Source organism: Cuculus canorus, chromosome 1, assembly GCF_017976375.1.
Source record: "Cuculus canorus isolate bCucCan1 chromosome 1, bCucCan1.pri, whole genome shotgun sequence".
In the NCBI taxonomy this organism is placed as follows: domain Eukaryota; kingdom Metazoa; phylum Chordata; class Aves; order Cuculiformes; family Cuculidae; genus Cuculus; species Cuculus canorus.
In genome coordinates, this window is record NC_071401.1 from 207921391 (window position 1) to 207949085 (window position 27695).

Genomic DNA, 27695 nt, shown 5'->3' on the forward strand with positions numbered 1-27695 from the left:
AAAACGTCACTATTTTCAAGCGCAAATGTAGCAAAAAACGTAGGAACGAGACTTGTCGTGAGAACCAAAGCCATCAGAAGAGTCCACCACGGTAAGGAACGGGCTCTCGGCAGAGCCAGAACTTCTCCTTAGCGACAAGGACACGGAAATGAGACCTTTTATTCACCGCTCCCAGAACTCCCAGGCTCCAGAGCCTTCCCAGCTCCATTGTCCTCCTCTGGATGTGCTCCTCACCTGGGTTGGCTCCAAGCCAGTCAAGGTCAGGAATTGATAACTCGGAGCAGAACGCTATCTCTATGCCGTTTCGATCAATTCCCCCTTGAAGGCCCTTTGAAGATAAGGGTTCTTTTCCTTACACAGTTCGAACAAAGACCAAACGATGATTTGTTTGGACAAACACAAAATTAAACGATTAACGAATAACTCCAGAAACTCCATAAAATTCGTGGCAAACGATAAAAACCTGTAAAATTCCTCAGGCGCCTCAAAAGTCTTTCTCCCAAGATCCCACTCACCTCTACACCAGAGCATTCCCAACCCCATTTTCATCGCGTAAGACAGGAAAAAGAACCACCTACTTGAAGCGGACCTTCTCGTCCATATCCACAGGAGGCTCACGGGTGATGAGGTTGACCAGCTCCTCCATGCAGTGCTGCTGGCAAAGGAAGTCCAGCAGCTTGCGGTTCTGAGCTTTGCACTCCTGGAGGATGTCATCTTCGTCCATCAGCTCGTGAAGTGTCACATCTTCCTTATCCAGCAGCTTATCTACATGCGACGTTGTGTTCAAATCAAACTTCCAGAACATGTTGATGGGACACAACTAGCTGCAAAGCAAAAGAACGGGAGTTACTCTTCCATCTTTACGATTTACTCCTCCTTTACACAGTTGGAGTAGAACCCCTCAACGGAACTCTTTTCCAACCTAAACAGCTCTGTGATTCCACGATGGACACAACATCTGCGCACACTGACTGTAAGAAGCTTGAACTGAAAGCAAAGAGGAGGTTCCTGCATGGAAACATGAGGCCAGAAGGGAGGGAGGGGATTCTTCCTCTCTACTCCACTCTTGTGAGACCTTATCTGGAGGATTGTGTCCACTTCTGGAACCCTCAACAGGAGAAAGAGATGGAACTGTTGGAATGGGTCCAGAGGAGGCTACAAAGATGATGTGAGAGCTGGAGAACCTCTACTATGAGGACAGGCTATGGGTTGTTCAAACTGGAGAAGAGAAGGGTCCGAGGAGACCTTAGAGCACCTTCCAGTACCTGAAGGGGCTCCAGAAAAACTGGGGAGGGACTTTTTCCAAGAGCCTGGAGTGACAGGACGAGGGGGAATGGCTTTAAATTGGAACGAGGAAGATTTAGATTAGACATTAAGAAGAACTTTTTCACAATGAGAGTGGCCCAGGGCTGGGAGAACCTCATGAGGTTCAACAAGGCCAAGGGCAAGGTCCTACACCTGGATGGGGGCAATACTCAGTTTCAATCCAGGCTGGGGATGATGGGATGGGAGCAGCCCTGAGGAGAAGGACTTGGGGCACTGGGGAGGAGAAGCTCAACAGGAGCCCCAGTGTGCGCTCCCAGCCCAGAACCCCCCCGTGTCCTGGGCTGCATCCAGAGCAGCATGGCCGGCAGGGAGGGACGGGATTCTGCCCCTCTGCTCCGCTCCGGGGACACCTCCTCGGGAGAATTGTGTCCAGGTCTGGAATCCTCAGCAGAAGGAGGAGATGGAGCTGTTGGAAGGGGTCCAGAGGAGGCTCCAAGGATGCTGCGAGGGCTGCAGAACCTCCCGTCCGAGGACAGGCGGAGAGAGTTGGGGTTGGGGAGAAGAGAAGGCTCCCAGGAGACCTCAGAGGGACCTTCCAGTGCCTGAAGGGGCTCCAGGAAAGCCGGAGAGGGACTTTTTCCAAGGTCTTGGAATGACAGGATGAGGGGCAATGGGGATAAACTGGAGAGGGGCAGAGTTAGACTGGACATAAGGAGGAATTTCTTCACCATGAGAGTGGTGAGGCCCTGGCACAGGTTGCCCAGGGAAGTCGTGGCTGCCCCATCCCTGGAGGTGTTCCAGGCCAGGTTGGATGGACCTTGGGCAGCCTGATCTCGTTGGAGGTGTCCCTGTCCATGGTGGGAAGGGTTGGAACTGGGTGGGCTTTGAGGTCTCTTCCAACTCAAACCATTCTATGATTTGAAGCCCATGGCCGCAACCCCATGAGAAATGGAACCAAGATCCTGATCGACCTCTCCAGCCTGTCCAGGTCCCTCTGGGTGGCATTCCTTCCTTCGAGCATGTTGACCGTGTCCCACAGCCGAGTGCCATCATCCCACCCTCAATCCCATCGGCGCTGATGAAGACAGTGACCCATCAGGGACTGCGGATTCACTGAGTTCCTTCAACCATCAGGTCCATCGCCTGTGAGCAGCACCCACAGCACTCTGGTTCCTGCAAAGCCACCGCCAAACTCATGCTGTGTTCCCAACAGGTCCAAGCTCAGAGCTACTGACTCCAAAGCTCAGCGGTGGAATCCTCCAAGTGATACCACCGCTCCTTCCTCAATGACTCCAGGTATTCACGGAATCATACCATCATGAGGTTGGAAAAGACTTCAGAGATGATCATCACCTCCAACCGTACCTGTTTACTACTAAATCATGGCCCAAAGCACCTCATGTACCTGCTTTTTAAACACCTCCAGGGATGAGGACTCCACCACCTCCCCAGGCAGCCTCTGCCATGGCCTCAGGACCCTTCACGTGAAGAACTTTTTTCTGATGTCCAATCTAAGCTTCCCCGGATGCAGCTTGAGGTCATTCCCTCTTGTCCTATCACCTATCACTTGGGTGAAGACACCAACACCCACCTCTCCACAACCTCCTTTCAGGGAGTTGTAGAAAGCAATAAGGTCTCCCCTCAGTCTCCACCTAAACAACCCCTGGTCCTTCAGCTGCTCCTCATAACACTTGTTCTCCAGGCCTTTCCTCAGCTTCGCCGCTCTTCTCTGGATGTCCTCCAGGACCTCAAGGTCTTTCTTATAGTGACGGGTCCAAAATTGAACCCAGGATTTGAGGTGTGGCCTCACCAGTGCCAAATCCAAGGGGAGAATCTTCCCTGGTCCTGCTGCCCACACCGTTTCCGACAGAAGCCAAGACGCTGTTGGCCTTCCATATCAACAACCACCTCATCAGCAACGACCTCAACATGGAATAACAACTGCTGCCAACACAGAGCGTGATGACGGAAGGCAGAGATCCGTACCTTCAGTAGAAGTTATTTCAAATGTAAAGTCTTCTCCACGGACAGAGAAACATTTGGGTTATGGTTCCTGGAATATATCCAACTTCAGAACATTATCTTCATCCAGTGTGAATTGTATCTCAAGCTTCCGACCCTGGAAAAGACATTAAAAAGTTGTTATTAACCACAGGTAACTGAGGGCTAAACTGCATTTTTCCACCTAAATACATTTCCACGTCACTTTTCACCCCTAAAAAGAAACCTAAGTGAGCTGGTGGGTGACCAACACCTGTGGCAAAGCCACCACCACCACCAGGTCTGATGTTCTCCTTCCCATTCCCCACCCCTCTATAGTCCTGGGTCAACGCGGATCTGCACCCCCTTTCCAAGCCCAGAGATTCAGCTCCAAAACTTGGACCTTTCACAACACGTTCGTGTCCTTGACATCACCTCAGCAGGAAGTTCCAGGCTGTGAAGGAAACCTAAGGGTCATCTTCCCCGCTCCAAGAATCATCACAGCTCCACCACATGTCCTTCACATCAAGGCTGGGGTCCCACCACCGTAGGAGGCAACAAGAGGAACGGAGCTGGGGAAGGGTTTGGAGAACAGTGGTTCTGGGAGCAGCTGAGGGACCTGGGGGTGTTTGGAGAAGAGGAGGCTGAAGGGAGACCTCATCGCTCTCTGCAGCTCCCAGGAAGGAGGTTGGAACCAGGTGGAGGATCAGGCTCTGCTCCCAAGGAACAAGGGATGGGATGAGAGGAAATGACCTCAAGTTGCACCAGGGGAGGTTTAGATTGGATATTGGGAAAAGAGAAAGAGTGGTGAAGCCCTGGCAGAGGCTGACCAGGGCAGGGGTGGAGTCTCCATCTCTGGAGGGTTTCAAAAACCACGTGGTTGAGTCATTTCAGGACATGGTCTGGTAGACACGCTGGGGTTGGGCTGATGGTTGGACTGGATGAGCTTAGAGGTCCATTCCAACCTCAATGATTCCATGATTCTATGAATCCTCTGCGTATCCTCTTCCACCAGCACGGCACGAAGCCCACCTTCACACCACAGGAAACCACCAGCACGGCTCCAAAGAACCTCCAAGGGTTGAACATCACTAACACCTTCCCACACACTCCCACCTGCCCAACCAGCTCAGCAGCTCGTGTCACCCTGTGGTGTCATTACTTGGTCATTATCCCACCGCTCCGGAAACGCAGAATGATCTCTGTGACGCGAGCAGCTGGAGTTGTTATACAAAGGAAACACTGATAAATCTGCTCTTCAGCATTAAGGACTCCCAGCTTCGAAGCAGCCACCGACCAGCAGAAGCTTCCAGAAGAATCGTTAGAACCAAGAAATGGAACCATGGAATCATAGAGTGATTTGGGTTAGAAGGGACCTTAAAGCCCATCCAGTTCCAACCCCTGGCCATGGGCAGGGACACCTCCCACTGGATCAGGTGCCCAAGGTCCATCCAACGTGGCCTTGAACATCTCCAGGGAAGGGGCAGCCACCACTGCTCTGGGAAACCTCTTCCAGGGCCTCACCACTCGTTCCGTGAAGAAATTCCTCCTTATGTCCAGTCTAAATCTGCCCCTCTCCAGTTTATCCCCATTCCCCCTCGTCCTGTCACCACAAGTCTTTGGGAACAGTCCCTCTCCAGCTTTCTTGGAGCACCTTCAGGTACTGGAAGGTCCCTCTAAGGTCTCCTCGGAGCCTTCTCTTCTCCAGGCTGAAGAACCCCAACTCTCTCAGCCTGTCCTCGATGGGAAAAGGCAGCTCATAGAAAAGCAAAAGAGCCACAAACAATTCCTTGGCAGCTTTCAACCCCACCTGCAGACATCGCCGAGTTCATTCCGATGCTTCCGGCCCACTTGAAATGCCACAAAATTATCAGAGAATCATTCGGTTGGAAGAGACCTTTGAGATCATTGAGTCCAACCATACCCGTCCACTACTAAACCACATCCCTAAGAACCTCATCTACTCATCTTTTAAACACCTCCAGGGATGGGGACTTCACCACCTCCCTACGTCAGGGCCTGAGAACCCTTTTGGCCAAGAAGTTGTTCCTGATGTCCAACCAGAACCTGCCCTGGAGCAACTTGAAGCCATTTCCTCTCATCCTATTACCGTTTCTTGGGAGAAGAGAGTTGGGGTTGTTCAGCCTGGAGAAGAGAAGGCTCCAGGGAGACCTTAGAGCAGCTTCCAGTGATTGAAGGGGCTCCAGGAAAGCTGAGGAGGTTCTCTTGGGCAGAGAGTGCAGGGACAGGATGAGGGGAACGGTTTGAAGCTGAAAGAGAGGAGATTGAGATGAGATCTTTGGAAGAAATGGTCTCCTGTGAAGGTGGGGAGACCCTGGCCCAGGTTGCCCCCGAGAAGTGGTGGCTGCCCCATCCCTGGAGGGGTTCCAGACCACGCTGGATGGGGCTCGGAGCAACCTGATCCAGTGGGAGGTGTCTCTGCCCATGGCAGGGAGTGGAACTGGAGCTCTGAGGTCCCTTCCAGCCTCGATCATTCTCTGTTTCTCCGATTCTAACACGCGTGAGTCGGGAAGCGTCACGAGCTCCTACGCCAAAACATCACGGTGCAAATAAAGGCAACGGCCTGTCCTTGTTGAGGAAGACAACCCAACACCTTGGAGCACACAGTGATCCTCAAGCACCTGCTGCCCGGAACGGTGCAGGTTAGGAAAGACAAAGGCCCTGTAGATCCATGCAAATCAAGGCTGGATGGGCTTTGAGGTCCCTTCCAACTCAAACCTTTCTGTGATTTGAGGTGGAACTGGATGGGCTTTGAGGACCCTTCCAACTCAACACATTCCGTGATTTGGGGTGGAACTGGATGGGCTTTGAGGTCCCTTCCAATCCAACCCATTCCATGATTTGAGGTGGAACTGGATGGGCTTTGAGGTCCCTTCCAATCCAACCCATTCCATGATTTGACGTGGAACTGGATGGGCTTTGAGGTCCCCTCCAACTCAACGCATTCCATGATTTGGGGTGGCACTGGATGGGCTTTGAGGTCCCTTCCAATCCAACCCATTCCGTGATTTGAGGTGGAACTGGATGGGCTTTGAGGTCCCTTCCAATCCAACCCATTCTATAATCTGAGATGGCACTGGATGAGCTTTGAGGTCCCTTCCAACCGAACCCATTCTATAATCTGAGGTGAAACTGGATGGGCTTTGAGGTCCCCTCCAACTCAACGCATTCCGTGATTTGAGGTGGAACTGGGTGGGCTTTGAGGTCCCTTCCAATCCAACCCATTCCAAGATTTGAGGTGGAACTGGATGGGCTTTGATGCCCCTTCCAACTCAACTCATTCTGTGACTCTATGAAATTCAGATTCACAGAGAGAGCAAATTTGTTGTCCTCTCCATCTGGACATCTGCAAAACGAGATGCAAATCATGAGATAGATAAAATGACGCTGGTAATTATAGAAGTAACCGAGACCTGTTACTATTTTAGTCTCCTGGCCACGCTCTCCTGGGAGCTGCTCCGGCCACGGAAGCAGCAGGTTCTGGTGTCAGAGTTGGCACCAAAGAACTATTCAGGCTGAGTGTGAAGTCATCCCGGTTTTCTGAGTGGGACAACAAAGTCTGAGAAGGCCCCTTCCACACGGCCAAGCGTCACCAGGTACCCACCAGCAAGCAGGAGATCATCCAGCACAGTTATTTATGGCAGTGATGGCCAAGTGCCACCAGAGCTGAGACCGAGAGGGAAATCAGGGACAGGGTTTTACTGCCCAACGTGCAGCTGGAGTCAAAAAGAACTCCCTTGGAAGGCCCCCAAGTCACGTCCTCCTGCCTCTCACCCAGCATTCACAGGAGCAGAAGCGGTCACGCTGAAGCCCAGCGATGCGCAGGAAAGGAACGGCGTCGTACGAACCAACTTCTCTCCTGCCGACGCAGTGGTGTCCTCCGTCACATCCGAGCTGACACCTTTCTGTAGCCACGATCCATTTTAGGGCTCCCTCAAGGCACTCGGGAACTCAAGAAGCTGAAGAAAATTGTGACTTTAACACCTAACATCACGTTGCCACCTCAAAAAGATTCACATTTTCACTGTTTTTATCCCCAACGTCTTCCCAAGTAATTTGATCATTTGGGTTCTCAAGGATTTTAGACTCCAGAACTTGAGCTGCCTAAAAAGGGCCCAACTTTCCCGAAGAGTGACGCCAACACCCTCCAAAATTCAGAGCACGCTGTAACGTCTGAAGTCACCCATGGCGAGGTCTGCAGACACATGAGAAAGCCTTCCTCCTGTGGATCCCGCAGAAGGTGGATGGGAAGCCACCATCCCGGATCCAGTTTGCATCCACAAAAGCATCAGATGTTCTTGAGGATGGAACTTGTGTATCATGGCCACAGTTCTGGAAAACTCTTAACTCTACTTTCATGAGATCCCACCTGGAGTTCTGAGTCCAGTTCTGGAATCCCCAACAGAAGAAGAAGATGGAACTGTTGGAATAGGTCCAAAGGAGCCCACGGGCAGACTTTGTAGAAGCCTTCTAGAACCTAAAGGGGCTCCAGGAAAGCTGGGGAGGAGCTCTTGAACAGGGAGTACAAGGACAGGATGAGGAGGAACGGTTTGAAGCCAAAAGAGGGGAGATTGAGATGAGATCTTTGGAAGAAATGGTCTCCTGTGAAGGTGGTGAGACCCTGGCCCAGTTTGCCCCGAGAAGTGGTTGCTGCCGCATCCCTGGAGGTGTTGCAGACCACGTTGGATGGGGCTTGGAGCTCCTGATCCAGTGGGAGATGTCTCTGCCCATGGCAAGGGGTTAGAACTGGAGCTTTGAGGTCCCTTCCAGCCTCGATCATTCTCTGTTTCTCCGATTCTAACACGCGTGAGAGCGGAAGCGTCACTACACCAAAACATCACGATGCAAATAAAGGCAACGGCCTCTCCTTGTTGAGGAGCACAGCCCAACACCTTGGAGCACACAACGATCCTCAAGCACCTGCTGCCCGGAACGGTGCGGTTTGAGAGAGACAAAGGCCCCGTTGCTTCATGCAAATCGAGACAGGTTCTCAGCACCCTTCCAGCTCCGAAGCATAAAGAGGATGTGAGTCGGTGGTTTCCTGTGGCAGTCACAGAGCTGAGTAGAAGGGGCTCAGGAGATGATCCAATCCAACCAACGCTTCTCAAAGCAGGGTCAACTGGAACTGGCTACCCAGGAGAGCATCTAGGCAGGGTTTGAACATCTCCCAGGAGATGATCCAATCCAACCAACGCTTCTCAAAGCAGGGTCAACTGGAACTGGCTACCCAGGAGAGCATCTAGGCAGGGTTTGAACATCTCCCAGGAGATGATCCAATCCAACCAACGCTTCTCAAAGCAGGGTCAACTGGAGCTGGCTACCCAGGAGAGCATCTAGGCAGGGTTTGAACATCTCCCAGGAGATGATCCAATCCAACCAACGCTTCTCAAAGCAGGGTCAACTGGAGCTGGCTACCCAGGAGAGCATCTAGGCAGGGTTTGAACATCTCCCAGGAGATGATCCAATCCAACCAACGCTTCTCAAAGCAGGGTCAACTGGAACTGGCTACCCAGGAGAGCATCTAGGCAGGGTTTGAACATCTCCCAGGAGATGATCCAATCCAACCAACGCTTCTCAAAGCAGGGTCAACTGGAGCTGGCTACCCAGGAGAGCATCTAGGCAGGGTTTGAACATCTCCCAGGAGATGATCCAATCCAACCAATGCTTCTCAAAGCAGGGTCAACTGGAGCTGGCTACCCAGGAGAGCATCTAGGCAGGGTTTAAACATCTCCAAGCATGGAGACTCCCTCACCTCTCTGGGCAGCCTGTGGCTGTGTTCAACCACCTTCACAGTGCAACATCTTTTCTTTCATTGAGTTCACCATATTTTGGTTTGTGGCCTCTGCCTCTCGTGCCATCGTTGGTGCAGCTGAGAAGAACCTGCTGCCCAGGGAGGGGGTCGAGTCACCTTCCCTGGAGGTGTTTAAGGAATGGGTGGATGAAGTGCTGAGGGACATAGTTTAGGGAGTGTTAGGAATGGTTGGACTCGATGATCCAGTGGGTCCTTTCCAACCTGGTGATTCTGTGAACCTGGCTCCACCTTCTTTACCACCCTCCATGAGGGATTTCTACACATGGATGACGTCTCTCAAGCATCTCTTCTCCAGGAGGAGCAGCTCCAGCTCTCCTCACACAGCAAATACTCCATAATCAACTTCATGGCTCTTCCTTGGAGACTCTCCACTAAGATCCATGTTTCTCACATCATGTGGAACCCAGCACACCGTTCTGGACCATAAAGATCATCCAGTTCCAACCCCAGCCATAGGCACAGACACCTCCCACTGGCTCAGACTGCCCAAGACCCATCCAACCTGGCCTTGAAGACCACCAGGGATGGGGCAGCCACAACTTCTCTGGGCAACCTGTTCCAGAGCCTCACCACCCTCAGCATGAAGAAATTCCTCCTTATGTCCAGTCTAAATCTGCCCCTCTCCAGTTTATCCCCATTGTCCCTCATCCTATCACTCCAGGCCTTTGGGAACACCCCTTCCATAGCTTTCTTGGAGCCCCTTCAGGTACTGGAAGGTCGCTATGAGGTCTCCCTCGGAGCGTTCTCCTCTCCAGGCTGAACAACCCCAATTCTCAGCCTGTTCTCAGACGGGAGGTGCTCTAGCCCTTGCAGCATCCTTGGAGCCTCCTCTGGATCCATTCCAACAGCTCCATCTCCTTCTGTTGAGGATTCCAGAACTGGACACAACCCTCCAGAGAAGGTCTCACAAGAGTGGAACAGAGGGGCAGAATCCCCTCCCTCCCTGCTGGCCACGCGGCTTTGGATGCAGCCCAGGACACGGTTGATGGCTCACGTAGAGCTTCTCAAGAAGATACGTTTCAGCTTCCCAAGGGATCGCTTCAGCCCTGCTGTGGGTGTGAAAACACTTGGATATGCCGAGAATTCCGAGAAAAAACCCTTATTCTTAACCAAAGTAGCATCACACCAGTTCCCTGAGAACCGACACCGATTGCTTCGTTTCTCCCTATCACCCAACTGTCACACCCGAGGGGGACATCCCTGCCTGCATTCCTTGGACACCACCACTCGGTCCTGTAGGAGAGTGCCTGGAAAGCCAGGAGAGCACGGAGATGGGTTCTGGAGTTTTCTTCCTTTTAATAAACGACCGCCGCAAGCAGAAAATGATGAAGTTCTGTCGGGTGTACAAACAGACACACAAAATCAAGAGCGCCTTCGAATTATTCTGAGCTTCTGAAGTTACCCAATAAAGCGATGCTATCAAGAAGGACCTTCTTTTGATGATCGACTCGATCCTCACCTGGGATCTGGTTCAACAACCTTCTAAGCGACGCCTTACCCCGTGCTAAGGACAACATCTGAACAGCTTCGTTATTTAAATGTGAGAGTTTTAATTAAATCCAACACTCCCAGGCACTGCAGGAAAGTGCGGCGCTTCCGAAAACGCCGGGAAAAGGCAGCCAGAAAAACACTCTGAAGATAATTGCACAAAAAAGGGGCTTTTTTTTCACCTTCTGTCGGAAGCAAACGGATCCAACAAATATCAGAGAAGAATTATAGAATAGTTTGGGTTGAAAGGGACCTTAAAGATCATCCAGTTTCAACCCCTCTGCCATGGGGAGGGACACATCCCACCGGATGAGGGGCTCCGAACCCCATCCAACCTGGCCTGGAACACCTCCAGGGTGTCCCTGCCCAAGGTCCCATCCAACGTGGCCTTGAACATCTCCAGGGATGGGGCAGCCACAATTTCCCTGGGCAACCTCTTCCAGGGTCTCACTCTTCTCATGAAGAAACTCCTCCTTATGTCCAGTCTAAATCTGATCTCTTTGGAGACTTCTCCAGGCTCAACAACCCCAACTGTCTCAGCCTGTCCTCGCATGGGAGGTTCTCCAGCCCTCGCATCATCCTTATAGCCTCCTATGGACCCATTCCAACAGCTCCATCTCCTTCTTCTGTTGAGGATTCCAGTATTGGATAGAGGACTCCAGATGAGGTCTCACAAGAGAAGGTGAGACCTCATCTGGAGTCCTGTATCCAGGATGAGAGGACTCCAGATGAGGTCTCACAAAAGAAGGTGAGACCTCATCTGGAGTCCTGTATCCAGGATGAGAGGACTCCAGATGAGGTCTCACAAAAGAAGGTGAGACCTCATCTGGAGTCCTGTATCCAGGATGAGAGGACTCCAGATGAGGTCTCACAAGAGAAGGCGAGACCTCATCTGGAGTCCTGTATCCAGGATGAGAGGACTCCAGATGAGGTCTCACAAGAGAAGGCGAGACCTCATCTGGAGTCCTGTATCCAGGATGAGAGGACTCCAGATGAGGTCTCACAAGAGAAGGTGAGACCTCACTTAGGTCGGTGGGAACCACATGGAGTCAACAAACATCAGAGAAGCAAATCCCACAGCTCCACCTGGGCTCTGAGGGTAGAGTTAGCTCTGAATTTGAAGCCTCTGTGTAGTCCGATCACCGCAGAATCACACACTTCCAGCTGTCCCTCTCTCTCCGCTTACGGAGCTCCAAAGTCCGTCTCTCCCAACGGGGACCTCGAGGGACTTTCCACTTGATTTAAATATTAAAATACCAGCACACAAACCTCGTTAAAAACGGGAAAACCGAGTCATGGAGGGCGTTAAGCAGCGAGGTACATCCCTGGCCGGGCTCCTCCACCGCTCTGCTCCTTATCTGCACTGTTCCCACCAACAAAGACTCAAATGCCACTCGGATCACTCGATATACATTGGTTGTGTAATAAATTGATTATTTTTCCCCGATTCTCCCCATTTAAACCCTTCAGAACTAATTATTAACAATCCGTATGGTCTCAGAGAAAGCTGGACAGGATCCAGAGGGACCTGGACAGGCTGGAGAACCTCATGAGGTTCACCAAGGCCAAGGGCAAAGTCCTACCCCTTGGTCACGGCAATCCCCGATTTCAGTACAGGATGGGGGATGATGGGATGGGAGGAGCTCTGAGGAGAAGGATTTGGGGCGCTGGGGAGGAGAAGCTCAACAGGAGCCACAACGTGCGCTTGCAGTCATAGGGACCTGGACAGGCTGGAGAAGTGGGGCTGGAGAACCTCATGAGGTTCAACAAGGCCAAGGGCAAAGTCCTACCTCTTGGTCAGGACAATCCATGGTTTCACTCCAGGCTGGGGATGATGGGATGGGAGCAGCTCTGAGGAGAAGGATTTGGGGCGCTGGGGAGGAGAAGCTCGAGAGGAGCCACAACGTGCGCTCGCAGCCCAGAACCCCCCCGTGTCCTGGGCTGCATCCAGAGCAGCGTGGCCAGCAGGGAGGGATGGGATTCTGCCCCTCTGCTCCGCTCCGGGGAGACCTCATCTGGAGGGTTGTGTCCAGTTCTGGAATCCTCAACAGAAGAAGGAGATGGAGCTGTTGGAATAAGGGGGAATTCACCTCAACTGTACTTGCAGTCTAAGCTTCACGCATGAGGAAACATCTGGAAAGGAATGATTTGGATGTTCCAGATCCATCCTTTGGAGATCCAAGGGGCTTTACCTGGCCCAATAAGCATTAAAGCTCCGGTTGCTCCTGAAACCACAAGGCAGGACCACAAACCAGTGATGCCAGGCTGGAGCCCACCAAAAGTGATAAAGCATCATGTGAAGATCTGCCCCTCTCCATCACGCAAGACAGCGCGATGACACAGACCATAGGGTGCTGTGCAGAGAGCGACGCTGCTCTGGGGAGCAGCGAGGACCTATCAGCCCCAAATCAAGCTGGAGGTGATGTGATGGCATCTGCCCGGCTTTGTAGTTGGGCCACAGCTCTCTCTGGCCACATTCAGCCCCACGGTACCAAGACAGGCTCAGCAGGCCAAGCTACATCGCCCTTCCTGCAGCATAGAATCAAAGAATGGTTTGAGTTGGAAGGGACTTCAAAGCCTATCCAGTTCCAACCTCCTGACACGGGCAGGGACACCTCCCACTGGATCAGCTTGTTCAAAGCTCCATCCAACCTGGCCTTGAACACCTCCAGGGATGGGACAGCCACCACTGCTCTGGGAAACCCAAGCCAGGGCCTCAGCACCTTCAAAGGAAACCATTTCTTCCTAAGATCTCATTTCAGTCTCCCCTCTTTCAACTTAAAATCACTCCCCGACGTCCCACCCAAAACCTCAAAGCCCAACCAGTTCCACCTCAAATCACGGAATGGGTTGGACTGGAAGGGACCTCAAAGCCCATCCAGTTCCACCTCAAATCACGGCATGGGTTGGGTTGGAAGGGACCTCAAAGCCCATCCAATTCCACCTCAAATCACGGAATGGGTTGGATTGGAAGGGGCCTCAAAGCCCATCCAATTCCACCTCAAATCACAGAATGGGTTGGACTGGAAGGGACCTCAAAGCCCATCCAGTTCCACCTCAAATCACAGAATGGGTTGGATTGGAACGGACCTCAAAGCCCATCCAGTTCCACCTCAATTCACGGAATGAGTTGGATTGGAAGGGGTCTCAAACCCATCCAGTTCCACCTCAAATCTTGGAATGGGTTGGACTGGAAGGGACCTCAAAGCCCATCCAGTTCCACCTCAAATCACAGAATGGGTTGGATTGGAAGGGACCTCAAAGCCCATCCAGTTCCACCTCAAATCACGGAATGGGTTGGACTGGAAGGGGCCTCAAAGCCCATCCAGTTCCACCTCAAATCATGGAATGGGTTGGATTGGAAGGGACCACAAAGCCCATCCAGTTCCACCTCAAATCACGGAATGGGTTGGATTGGAAGGGACCTCAAAGCCCATCCAGTTCCACCTCAAATCATGGAATGGGTTGGATTGGAAGGGACCTCAAAGCCCATCCAGTTCCACCTCAAATCATGGAAAGGTTTGAGTTGGAAGGGACCTCAAAGCCCATCCAGCCTTGATTTGCATGGATCTACAGGGCCTTTGTCTTTCCTAACCTGCACCGTTCCGGGCAGCAGGTGCTTGAGGATCACTGTGTGCTCCAAGGTGTTGGGTTATCTTCCTCAACAAGGACAGACCGTTGCCTTTATTTGCATCGTGATGTTTTGGCGTAGGAGCCCGTGACGCTTCCCGACTCACGCGTGTTAGAATCGGAGAAACAGAGAATGATTGGGGCTGGAAGGGACCTCAAAGCTCCAGTTCCACTCCCTGCCATGGGCAGAGACATCTCCCACTGGATCAGGTTGCTCCGAGCCCCATCCAACGTGGTCTGGAACACCTCCAGGGATGGGGCAACCACCACTTCTTGGGGCAAACTGGGCCAGGGTCTCCCCACCTTCACAGGAGACCATTTCTTCCAAAGATCTCATCTCAATCTCCCCTCTTTCAGCTTCAAACCGTTCCCCTCATCCTGTCCGTGCACTCTCTGATCAAGAGCTCCTCCCCAGCTTTCCTGGAGCCCCTTCAATCACTGGAAGCTGCTCTAAGGTCTCCCTGGAGCCTTCTCTGCTCCAGGCTGAACAACCCCAACTCTCTCAGCCTCACAGAGGAGGTGCTCCAGCCCTTGGATCATCTCCATGGCCTCCTCTGGACTCGCTCTACCAGACCCATGTCCTCCCTGTGTGTGCAACTGTCCAAGTGAGAACAGAGAAGAAGTACAGGAACATCCTAAGTTCCAGGGAAGACATATTTCATAGAACCAGCTGGTGGAATTCCATCCCTAATGGCATTCCATCCCTGCCTTGGGAGTAGGCACAGAACAACTGACACAGGACCACCAGAACATCAGGAAGGTCTTCTCTCAGTCCCACCAGATTACATCACCATGTATTAAGGAGGTGGTCAGCATCCCGCATGAATGGTTTCATCTCCTACTGAACAAGTCAGACCCGCACCATGACCGGATCGACACCCCTGAGATCTGGCTGGACAACTTACACACAAAAATCATGGATGAGGAGAACAGATGAACCTCACAGGTGCCACCAGGCAGCCCTTTCCTTGTTCAAACACAGCAGGTTGCGCCAAGACAGTTCTATAGAAGCACAGAATCATGGAATCATTAAACAGAAGATTCTCCAGAAGACCTCCAAGCTCATCTAGTCCAACCATCAGCCAAACCACACCGTGCCGACCAAACCATGGCCTGAGATGACATGGCCACATGGTTTTTTAACCGCTCTAAGTATGGAGACTCCACCACTGACCTGGACAGCTTCTTCCAATGCTTCACCACTCTTCCAGTAAAGACATATCTAGTCTAAACCTCCCCTGGTGCAACTTGAGGCTGTTTCATCTCATCCCACTCTTGTTACTTGGGATCAGAGCCTGATCCCAACCTGGAGCTGCAGTCTCCTCGGCACTGAACAGCCCCAGGTCCCTCAGCCGCTTCCAGAACCCTTGTTCTCCAGATCCTTCCGCAGCTCCGTTCTCTTCTCCAGACTCGCTCCAGCCCCTCAAGGTCTTTCTTGGAGCCAGTGGCCCAAAACTGAACCCAGGATTCCAGTAGTGGCCTCACCAGCACCGAGTCCAGGGGGTGATCCCTTCCCTGCTCCTGCTGGCCACCCCATGGCTGATCCAAGCCATGATGCTGTTGCCCTTCTTGGCCCCTCTATTTTCTTTTCTCACGCATCTAAAACTGTTTTGAACACCAACACACGTAATATTTTGCCATCTGCAGGCAGAGCTTCCATTCGTATAATCGTACTTTTGATGTTATTTTGGCCAATTCACACACCGAGATGGTTATGGAGCTGTTGGAACAGGTTCAGAGGAAGCTCCAAGGATGATGCCAGGGCTGGAGAACCTCCCGTACGAGGATAACCTGAGAGAGCTGGGGTTGTTCAGCCTGGAGAAGAGAAGGCTCCGAGACTTTATAGAGACTGTGCCAACTAAACCATGGCCCAAAGTGCCAGGTCTACACATATTTTGAACACTTCCAGGGGTGAAGACTCCACCACTGCTCTGGGCAGTCTCCGCCAGTGCTTCACCACAATTTCAATACAGATATTTTTCCCAATGTCCAATCTAAACCTCTCCTGGTGCAACTTGAGGCCATTTTCTCTTGCCCCATCCCTTGTTCCCGGCGAGTAAAGCCTGATCCCTGCCTGGCTCCAATTCCTTTCTGGAAGCTGCAGAGAGTGACAAGGTCTCCCCTGAGCCTCCTCTTCTCCAGACTAAAGAACCGGGATAAGAGAGTTTGTCTTCTTCAGCCTGGAGAAGAGAAGGCTCTGAGAAGATCTTGTAGCAACCTTCCAATATCTGAAAGGGCTACCAGAAAGCTGGAGAGGGGCTGTCCACAAAGGCTGTGGGGATAGGACGAGGAGGAACGGCTTTAAACCGGAGAGGGGACATAAGGAGGAATTTCTCCACGATGAGGGCGGTGAGGACCTAGAAAACGTTGCACAGAGAAGTTGTGGTTGCCCCATCCCTGGAGGTGTTGAAGGCCAGGTTGGATGAGCCTTGGACAGCCTGATCCCGTGGGAGGTGTCCCTGCCCATGGCAGCGGGTGGAATTGGATGATCTTTAAGGTCCCTTCCAACCCAAATTGTTCTATGAACTCTCTTAGACCTTCGCCCCAGCGCTGCCAGCTCCTTCCATCTCCTCCCCATGAGGCAGCTGAGTTCAAACCACTCAACACACATAAATTACGGTGACATCCATCATGGATTGAAACTCCAACAGGTACCGCTTTTCCTTTGCACCGAGGGCCTTTGGGATCCTCCTGTTCCTTCAAACACTGCCCCTCCTGTTTGGTTGTCAAGGATTTGCTCGAGTTCCTGCTTTTCCCCAAAATAATCCGTGACCGGGGCACAAAGCTCCAACAACAAACCCCGATCACGCAACAATATTTTCCTCCCGCGGCAAACCCCCGCTGCGAGGACGAGATGATTCCGTTCCACTTCACAGCTCCTCGTAAAAATCCCCAGCAGAGAGCCAACCCCCGAGCACACGCACTGCACATTTTTCCTTACTGTTCCCTTGTAAGACTAAAAATAACCCAAGAGTTTTGTTCCTGGGAACTGGAACGCTTCATTCCAACATTTTCATCCAGGTATTAAAAAACCCAAAGCTCAGAAACTCGTTCGAAGCGAGTAAAAAAAAAAACCATTCACTCATGATAAATGAAGCCAAAGGGGTGAGGGTTTTCCTGCAGGACACGGCATTCCCGAGCGGCGCTGCTTTAAAAGAGAGGAAAAACAGGAGCGAGAGGGCAAGGATACAGTGGAGAAGGAGCTTGAGAAGCTTGACATGAGCCAACAACGTTTGCTCGCAGTCAAGAAGGCCAAAAACATCCTGGGCTGCATCCAAAGCAGCGTGGCCAGCAAGGAGGGATGGGATTCTGCCCCTCTGCTCCTCTCTTGGGAGACCTCATCTGGAGGGTTGCGTCCAGTTCTGGAATCCTCAACAGAAGAAGGAGATGGAGCTGTTGGAATGGGTCCAGAGGAGGATCCAAGGATGATGCGACTGCTGGAGAACCTCCTGTATGAGGACAGGCTGAGAGAAGTTGGGGTTGTTCAGCCTGGAGAAGAGAAGGCTCCGAGGAGACCTTAGAGAGACCTTCCAGTATCGAAAGGGGCTCCAAGAAAGCTGGAGATGGGTTGTTCACAAAGACCTGTGGTGATAGGATGAGGTGGAACGGCGATAAACTGGAGAGGGGCAGATTTAGACTGGACATAAGGAAGAATTTCTTCACCACGAGAGTGGTGAGGCATTGGAACAGGTTGTCCAGAGAAGTTGTGGTTGCCCCATCCCTGGAGGTGTTCAAGGCCAGGTTGGATGGACCTTGGAGCCCCTGAGCCGGTGGATAGGAACTAGATGAACATAAAGGTCCCTTCCAACCCAAATAGTTCTACGATTCTAAAAGCTGCCGCGCTGAAAGCACCACAGACACCAACGCTAATTACTCCTAAGAGTTAATTTCTAGGGACCACACTTTGCCAAGAACAGAAAGAGGACAGAAGGAAGAGGAAAAACAGAAGTCATGAAATTCGCTGCCCGTTTTGTAAGAGGAAACAGCGGGTGCAGTGTAACAGCAATGACATCCAAGAGGCATTTCTTCCTGGCAACACAATCCTAAAACACTACGCAGCATTCGGCAAAATCTGGCGTTGGTGAGGACCTTCCGATTTTGTGGACTATTCTCCTCCCTCAGAGGGCAGGAAGGCTCTGCAGAGGGATCTGGCCAGGCTGGATCCATGGATGGAGGGCAGGAAGGCTCTGCAGAGGGATCTGGCCAGGCTGGATCCATGGATGGAGGCAGGAAGGCTCTGCAGAGGGATCTGGCCAGGCTGGATCCATGGATGGAGGGCAGGAAGGCTCTGCAGAGGGATCTGGCCAGGCTGGATCCATGGATGGAGGACAGGAAGGCTCTGCAGAGGGATCTGGCCAGGCTGGATCCATGGATGGAGGGCAGGAAGGGTCTGCAGAGGGATCTGGCCAGGCTGGATCCATGGATGGAGGCAGGAAGGCTCTGCAGAGGGATCTGGCCAGGCTGGATCCATGGATGGAGGGCAGGAAGGGTCTCCAGAGGGATCTGGCCAGGCTGGATCCATGGATGGAGGGCAGGAAGACTCTGCAGAGGGATCTGGCCAGGCTGGATCCATGGATGGAGGGCAGGAAGGCTCTGCAGAGGGATCTGGCCAGGCTGGATCCATGGATGGAGGGCAGGAAGGCTCTGCAGAGGGATCTGGCCAGGCTGGATCCATGAGCTGAGGCCAACAGGAGGTTGAACAGGAGGTTCAACAAGTACTGGGTGCTGCACATGGGAAACAACAACCCCTTGGAGCTCCAGGATTGGGGAAGAGAATCATAGAATAGTTTGGGTGGAAAGAGACCTTAAAGATCATCCAGTTCCAACCCCCTGCCATGGGCAGGGACACCTCCCACTGGATCAGGGTGGTCAAAGCCTCATCCAACCTGGCCTGGAACACCTCCAGGGATGGGGCAGCCACAACTTCCCTGGGCAACCTGTTCCAGGGCCTCACCACTCTCATCATGAAGAATTTCTTCCTTATGTCCAGTCTGAGAGAAGCTGGAAAGGTGCCTGGTGGAGAAGGACGTGGGGGTGTTGGTTGACAGCAGCTGAACACGAGCCAGCAGTGGCCCAGGTGGCCAAGAAGGCCAATGGTATCTCAGCTTGTATCAGAAACAGCGTGGCCAGCAGCTCCAGGGAAGGGATTCTGCCCCTGGACTCGGCATTGGTGAGGCCACATCTCAAATCCTCGGTTCAGTATTGGGCCCCTCACTCCAAGAAGGACATTGAAGTCCTGGAGAGCATCCAGAGAAGTGGAATGGAGTTGGAGAAGGGGCTGGAGAACAAACCTTAGGAGAGGCAGCTGAGGGCCCTGGCGCTGTTTAGTCTGGAGAAGAAGAGGCTGAGGGGAGACCTCATCGCTGTCTACAACTCCCTGAAAGGATGTTGTAGCAAGGTGGGTGTTGGTCTCTTCTCCCAAGGAACAAGGGACAGGAGAAGAGGAAATGGTCTCAAGTTGTAACAGGGCAGGTTCAGATCGGACATCAGGACAAATCTCTTTATCGAAAGGGTTCTCAGGCCCTGGCAGAGGTTGCCCAGGGAGGTGGTGGAGTCCTCATCCCTGGAGGGGTTTAAAAGGTGGGCAGTTGAGGTTGCTCAGCGATGTGGTTTAGTAGTGGACAGGTACGGTTGGACACAATGATCTCAAAGGTCTTTTCCAACCACACAATTCTATGATTCCATGATTCATCCTGGAACTCTCACTAAACTAGGATACGCACAGCAGTTCCCAAGGCCCATCTGCGCTCATCCAGCTTTAGATAATGGAAAAACTCAGCTTTTACGCTGACCAAACCAGCAGGAAACTTCAGCTGAGAGTCCCCTGCATGCCAAGCCCTGAAGAAACACAGAGAAACCCTGTCTTCCGCACCAAGGAGCTCACAAGATGATTCACGACCAAACCAGGCACCCGATCGCAATGTAAAACCACTCCTCCGATGAGCATCTGCGCATCTCCAATAGAACCTGGAGAACCAACTGTGCCGGCCACGTAGATGACAAACACTTAGGTTTGTTTTACTTGACCTCAAATAGAATCATAGACTAATTTGGGTTGGAAAGGACCTTAAGATCATCCAGTTCCAGCCCCTGCCATGGGCAGGGACATCTCCCACTGGATCAGGTGCCCAAGGGCCATCCAACCTGGCCTTCAACACCTCCAGGGATGGGGCAGCCACAACTTTCCTGGGCAACCTGGGCCAGGGCCTCACCACTCTCATCACAAAGGAATCCTCCTTATATCAAGCCCAAATCTACCCTTCTACATTTTATACCAGTTCCCCCTCATCCTATCACCACAAGCCTTGGTGAACGGTCCCTCCCAGCTTTTTTGGAGCTCCTTCAGGTACTGGAAGGTCACTATAAGGTCTCCTCAGAGCCTTCTCTTCTCCAGACTGAACAACCCCAACTCTCTCAGCCTGGGACGGGAGGTTCTGCAGCCCTCACAGCATCTTTGGAGCCTCCTCTGGACCCGTTCCAACAGCTCCATCTCCTCCTTCCGTTGAGGATTCCAAAACTGGACCCAATCCTCCAGATGAGGTCTCCCAAGAGAGGAGCAGAGGTCGCTGCAAGATCACCTTGGAGCTTTCTCTTCTCCAGGCTCAACAACCCCAACTCTCTCAGCCTATCCTCGTATTGGAGGTGCTCCAGCCCTCGCATCATCTTTGTAGTCATCCTCCGAACCAGTAGAGAACCAGATGATTCCAAATTATTTATAGGCACTTCTTTCAACCTCAAACTTCTCTGTCAGCTGTGAAAGAGGAAGGAGTTTCACTCAGCACAACGCGTTGCAAAACACATTCAGTGTTTCGTTCCCCTCAGGACCCATTGCAGGTGAGAAGGTCCCGTGCTGTCACCAAAGAGGTCCCATCCGAATCCTTGCAGCAGGATCTGCCTCACCTAACGTGTGGATATTTAAACTACGGATGACTAAGCTGAATTAGTCACCCTGATTCCCTTTGCAGAGGAGAGGAAGGAGCACTTCAAGAGCCAAACTCCGCTCTATTTTAGACTTCTGCTATGAGAGAATAAGCGTCTGCTCCTCTCCATGGACTAAAAAAGACATCCTAAAAGGTTACCTCAGCAGTAGGCATTTACATCACAGATGTGTGAACTTCAGCGAGAGGCTTCCAGGCCTTAGAAAGTGAAGGCAGAGTCTGAAACACAATGTTAGGGAGAAAAGAAGGCTTGGAAAGGCACGAAGAAAATAAGAAAGCTGAAAGCAAATGTAGGATACACCACGGACAATGTAACGTTAAGCAGCAATAAAGGAGTGGGAGGATGCAGAAGTGGCAAAAACCAACTGAGCACTAAGAAAAACAACCTTCTGCGTGAAAAAAAAACAAGGCTAAGGAGCAACAGAACTCAGCTGAAAGCCATCATTCGGTATTTTCTGATTTGCAAACAGGCCGCTGAGTGAGCATTTCCGACCACGCACCTGGGGCTCTGAGGATGACCTGGATATTCTATTTATTTGGCTTCGTTTGGTTGAACCTAACACGGAATCACGGTTCCTGTTCACGTTACTGCAGCTCCACATTCCCAGGCCCTTCCCGTGGGAAGTAGCCGGGAAATATTCCAGCACGGGAGCTCACCAGCTCCCACCGTGCCTTGTCGAGTAAAATAAACCTGCAGAAAAGGAGCAGGGGAGCGGGGAATCTGCTGCCAGACCAGCTCTGTCAGCACAGGACAAACCTGGAATGCAAAGGGACAAACCAGGAACGCCTTCCACCGCCAACTGCGAGCAGTGGCACTGAACCACACCCTGGGTAAAGCCAGACCTGCTCCCTCCGCTCTCCTCCCTCCCAGCTCATGCACTCCAGCAGCCTTCTTGCTCCCTGTGCTCCCTTCCTTCCTGGTTCATGTGCTCCAGCAGCCTCTCTGCTCCCTTTGCTCTCCTCCTTCCCAGCTCACGCGCTCCGGCTGCCTCTCTGCTCCCTTTGCTCTCCTCTTTCTCAGCTCAAGAGCTCCAGCAGCCTTCCCTTTGCTCTCCTCCTTCTCAGCTCAAGCTCTCCAGCAGCCTCTCTGCTCCCTTTGCTCTCCTCCTTCTCAGCTCAAGCGCTGCAGCAGCCTCTCTGCTCCCTTTGCTCTCCTCCTTCCCAGCTCAAGCGCTCCAGCAGCCTCTCTGCTCCCTTTGCTCTCCTCCTTCTCAGCTCAAGCTCTCCAGCAGCCTCTCTGCTCCCTTTGCTCTCCTCCTTCTCGGCTCAAGCGCTCCAGCAGCCTCTCTGCTCCCTTTGCTCTCCTCCTTCCCAGCTCACGCGCTCCAGCAGCCTCTCTGCTCCCTTTGCTCTCCTCCTTCCCAGCTCAAGCGCTCCAGCAGCCTCTCTGCTCCCTTTGCTCTCCTCCTTCCCTGCTCAAGCGCTCCAGCATCCTCCCTGCTCCCTTTGCTCTCCTCCTTCCCAGCTCAAGCGCTCCAGCAGCCTCTCTGCTCCCTTTGCTCTCCTCCTTCCCAGCTCAAGCGTTCCAGCAGCCTCTCTGCTCCCTTTGCTCTCCTCCTTCCCAGCTCAAGCGCTCCAGCAGCCTCCGTGCTCCCTTTGCTCTCCTCCTTCTCAGCTCAAGCGCTCCAGCAGCCTCTCTGCTCCCTTTGCTCTCCTCTTTCTCAGCTCAAGCGCTCCAGCAGCCTCTCTGCTCCCTTTGCTCTCCTCCTTCCCAGCTCAAGCGCTCCAGCAGCCTCTCTGCTCCCTTTGCTCTCCTCCTTCTCAGCTCAAGCACTCCAGCAGCCTCTCTGCTCCCTTTGCTCTCCTCCTTCCCAGCTCAAGCACTCCAGCAGCCTCTCTGCTCCCTTTGCTCTCCTCCTTCCCAGCTCAAGTGCTCCAGCAGCCTCTCTGCTCCCTTTGCTCTCCTCCTTCTCAGCTTAAGCACTCCAGCAGCCTCTCTGCTCCTTTTGCTCTCCTCCTTCTCAGCTCAAGCACTCCAGCAGCCTCTCTGCTCCCTTTGCTCTCCTCCTTCCCAGCTCAAGTGCTCCAGCAGCCTCTCTGCTCCCTTTGCTCTCCTCCTTCCCAGCTCAAGCGCTCCAGCAACCTCTCTGCTCTTTGCTCTCCTCCTTCCCGGCTCAAGTGCTCCAGCAGCCTCCCTGCTCCCTTTGCTCTCCTCCTTCTCAGTTCAAGCGCTCCAGCAGCCTCTCTGCTCCCTTTGCTCTCCTCCTTCCCAGCTCAAGTGCTCCAGCAGCCTCCCTGCTCCCTTTGCTCCCCTCCTTCTCAGCTCAAGCGTTCCAGCAGCCTCTCTGCTCCCTTTGCTCTCCTCCTTCCCGGCTCAAGCACTCCAGCAGCCTCTCTGCTCCCTTTGCTCTCCTCCTTCTCGGTTCAAGCGCTCCAGCAGCCTCTCTGCTCCCTTTGCTCTCCTCCTTCCCAGCTCACGCGCTCCAGCAGCCTCTCTGCTCCCTTTGCTCTCCTCCTTCTCAGCTCAAGCGCTCCAGCAGCCTCTCTGCTCCCTTTGCTCTCCTCCTTCCCAGCTCACGCGCTCCAGCAGCCTCTCTGCTCCCTTTGCTCTCCTCCTTCCCAGCTCTCCAGCAGCCTCCCTGCTCCCTTTGCTCTCCTCCTTCCCAGCTCACGCGCTCCGGCCGCCTCCCGTGTGTCGGTGCTGCCAGTGCAGCTACACATGGAGCGGATCCAGCTGCCAGCCACTCCCTGCGTGCCGGGTAAGCACCGCGGCCACTCAGCTCTCCAAGGCGCTGTGTCACACAAACATTAACGCCGACGCACTCCAACCTGGGCTCAGGCTGAGGACGTCGCTGAGGAGCTCCACGCATAGTCCTCTGCCATGGGGAGACGGGATGCGGCTTAGAGAAGTATGGAAAGGTTTAGGTTGGAAGAGAACTCAAAGCCCAGCCAATTCCAGCCCCCCTGCCACGGGCAGGGATACGTCCCACTGGATCCGGTTGCTCCAAGCCCCATCCAACTTGGTCTTCAACATCTCCAGGGATGGGGCAGCCACTACTGCTCTGGGCAACCTGGGCCAGGGCCTCCCCACCCTCACAACAACTTCCTAAGATCTCATCTCAGTCTCCACTTTTTTTCCACTTAAAACCCCTCATCCTATCCCTGCAGTCCCTGATCAAGAGCATCTCTCCAGCTTCCCTGGAGTCCCTTTCAGTACTGGAAGCTGCTCTAAGGTCTCCTCAGAGCCTTCTCTTCTCCAGGCTGAACAACCCCAACTCTCTCAGTCTGTCCTTGTACTGGAGGTGCACAGTCCTCAGATCATCTCCGTGACCTCCTCTGGACATGCTCCAACAGCTTCATGTCCTTCCTTTGCTGAGGACTCCAGAAGTGGACACAAGGCCTCCAGGTATTGTTCCAACCTCAGCTTAAAGCCTTCTAAAATATGCAGAAATCCACTTTAACATCGAATCGTAGAATAGTTTGGGTTGGAAGGGACCTCAAAGCCCATCCAGTTCCACCCCCTGCCATGGGCAGGGACATCTCCCACTGGATCAGGTGCCCAAGGTCCCATCCAACCTGGCCTTGAACACCTCCAGGGATGGGGCAGCCACAGCTTCCCTGAGCAACCTGTGCCAGGGCCTCACCACTCTCATGGTGAAGAAATTCTTCCTTATGTCCAGTCTAAATCTGCCCCTCTCCAGTTTATAGCCGTTCCACCTCATCCTATCACCACAATCCTTTGTGAACAGTCCCTCTCCAGCTTTCTTGGAGCCCCTTCAGGTACTGGAAGCTGCTCTAAGGTCTCCTCGGAGCCTTCTCTTCTCCCCAACCCCAACTCTCTCAGCCTGTCCTCGGATGGGATACGCTCCAGCCCTCACATCATCCTTGGAGCCCTCCTACATGAAATAATACACTCCTACATGGAATAAATGCATGAAGTGGCACAGCAGAGAAGAATAAGAACAGCACACAGCTAAGGGAACACCACTTTCCCATCCTCTCCCTCATGCAAACAAGCAGCTGAAACCATCTGTAGGTTTGATGAGACCATAACGAATGAAAAGGATGGAAGAAACTGCTCCGCATGAGAGAACAGAAGTCGTTTATCCCAAAATGCCAGGGCGTACGCGTCGTGCGCCTTCTCGGCGAACACAAGGCCACCACAACAAAACCTGAGACAAAACTGAAACTCAACTCTCTTTGCTCTGCTTCCTCCTTCCTTCCTGTAGGCTGCAGCACCTCCACCACTCGAGCTTCAGCTTTTGCCTGTCTCCCAGGAAGCCGTGCCAGTCTCCGCTTTGCTGCTATTGCTCCTCATTCTGCCAAAGAGAATCAGAATCAAAGAGATTTCACAGTTCTCGGTGCCCCTGCGGTGATGGAACAGCGGCGAAGTGCAGAACCCAAGCACACGTGAGAACTGAACGGCAGCCAGTGCAGGCACGCCGGGAAGGGCGGCCGTGCCAACGCAAACGTTGCGTTCCAGCAGTCCATGTGTTTCGAAAGACTTCTGTGCAAAGGCAGGCAGAGTGCCCACCATCCCACCTACCTGAAAGGGACCTACAAGAAAGCTGGAGAAGGATTATTCATAAAGGCTTGGAGTGATAGGATGAGGGGGAATGGGGATAAACTGGAGAGGGGCAGAGCTAGGCTGGACATAAGGAGGAATTTCTTCACGGAGAGAGTGGTGAGGCCCTGGAACAGGTTGCTCAGAGAAGCTGAGGCTGCCCCATCCCTGGAGGTGTTCAAAGCCAGGTTGGATGGGCCTTGGGCAGCCTGAGCCAGTGGGATCACAGAATCACAGAGTCACCAGGTTGGAAAGGACCCATTGGATCATGGAGTCCAACCATTCCTAACACTCCCTAAACCATGGCCCTCAGCACTTCATCCACCCGTTCCTTAAACACCTCCAGGGAAGGTGACTCCACCCCCTCCCTGGGCAGCTGTTCCAGTGCCCAATGACTCTTTCTGTGAAGAAATTTTTTCTGATATCCAACCTGAACCTCCCCTGACGGAGCTTCAGGCCATTCCCTCTTGTCCTGTCCCCTGTCCCTTGGGAGAAGAGCCCAGCTCCCTCCTCTCCACAACCTCCTTTCAGGCAGTTGTAGAGAGTAAGAAGGTCTCCCCTCAGCCTCCTCTTCTCCAGGCTAAACAACCTCAGCTCTCTCAGCCGCTCCTCGTAACCCTTCTTCTCCAGACCCCTCACCAGCTTCATTGCTCTTCTCTGGACACTCTCCAGAGCCTCAACATCCTTCTTGTGGTGAGGGCTCCAGAACTGAACACAGTATTCGAGGTGTGGTCTCACCAGTGCCGAGTACAGAGGGAGAATAACCTCCCTGGACCTGCTGGTGACCCCATTTCTGATCCAAGCCAAGATGCCGTTGGCCTTCTTGGCCACCTGGGCCACTGCTGGCTCATCTTCAGTCGCTGTCAACCAACACCCCCAGGTCCTTCTCCTCCAGGCAGCTTTTCAGACAGACTTCTCCTGATCTGGAGCACTGCACAGGGTTGTTGTGCCCCAAATGCAGGACCCGGCATTTGGCCTTGTTAAACCTCGTGCCATTGGTCTCAGCCCATCTTTCCAGCCTGTTCTGATCCCTCTGCAGAGCCTCCGAACCCTCCAGCAGATCCACACTTCCTCCCAGCTTAGTGTCACCCCCAAACTTGCTAAGGGGGACACTCAATGCCTTCATCCAGGTCATTGATACAGACATTGAACAGGGATGGACCCAGTACCGAGCCCTGAGGAACTCCACTTGTAAGGGGCCTCCAGCTGGAGGTACCTCCATTGACCACCACTCTCTGGGCTCGGCCATCCGGGATGTCCCTGCCCACGACAGTGGGGTTGGAACTGGATGATCTTTAAGACCCCTTCCAACCCAAACTATTCAATGATTTTACGATTCTACCACAGCAAAACCCAGTGGAGGTATTTTATTTTGCCGAGGTAAGGGAACAGCTCCGAGCTCAGCTTCTTTGCCTTAAATAACTTCTTGAACTTTGCCATTTAACCGGAAGGTTGTTTTCTCCTGCCTTCCGTTTCCCCTTCTGTGTGGTTAAGGCTGTGTCCTTGAGCTCACAGCTCGGACCTTTGCTGCGCGGTGACATCCAGCAGCCCGGCTGTCCCCGTGCCACGCACCGCACGTGCCAAAGGTCAGCTGCCGCCCTGCCACGCTCCCAATCCCTGCACCGCACCGGAAAAACAGGCACAGAGGACGAGAAACCGCATGGGAAAGAAGCAGGAACCCAAAGCCGCGGAGCCCCCCAGCTCCAGTTGGCGATTCCAAATTCCTTCCACTGCCGTTACCTCTCCTCAGCAGCTCATCCTGATTTTGGCAACACCCTTTTCCAAAGCTCAGCGCCGAACGGGGCGTTCGGTTTGAAGCCACCCCTACCACAGCCCAGGATTTTCGTTACGCGTCGCTACACAGCTGTTTTATTTCGACAGCCACTTGCGCCGCCTCTGCTTTCGCCAGAACCAAACGGCATTAATAAACAAGAGACGTCGCTGTTAATTCCACCAGCAATCCCGATCCGAACACCACGTATATACCATGTGTGCGGTGTGCAAATTCCATAAAAATCTGAGCTTTTCCAAGCTGGGATTTTTAACCTTGGCTGCC

General features: G+C 53.0%; 1 protein-coding gene across 1 annotated transcript in view; it reads right to left on the bottom strand.

Annotated features, from left to right (window-relative positions):
- Window positions 1–27695, bottom strand: part of PPP6R2 (protein phosphatase 6 regulatory subunit 2) — a 102124-nt gene that overhangs the window by 67099 nt on the left and 7330 nt on the right. Inside the window, exons 2-3 of the mRNA XM_054068806.1 lie at window positions 3253–3385; window positions 579–824 (exon numbers count right to left, since the gene is read on the bottom strand). Of these exons, the coding sequence (XP_053924781.1) occupies window positions 579–805 (227 nt within the window). The 5' untranslated portion in view covers window positions 806–824; window positions 3253–3385. The remainder of the gene's footprint in view (window positions 1–578; window positions 825–3252; window positions 3386–27695) is intronic.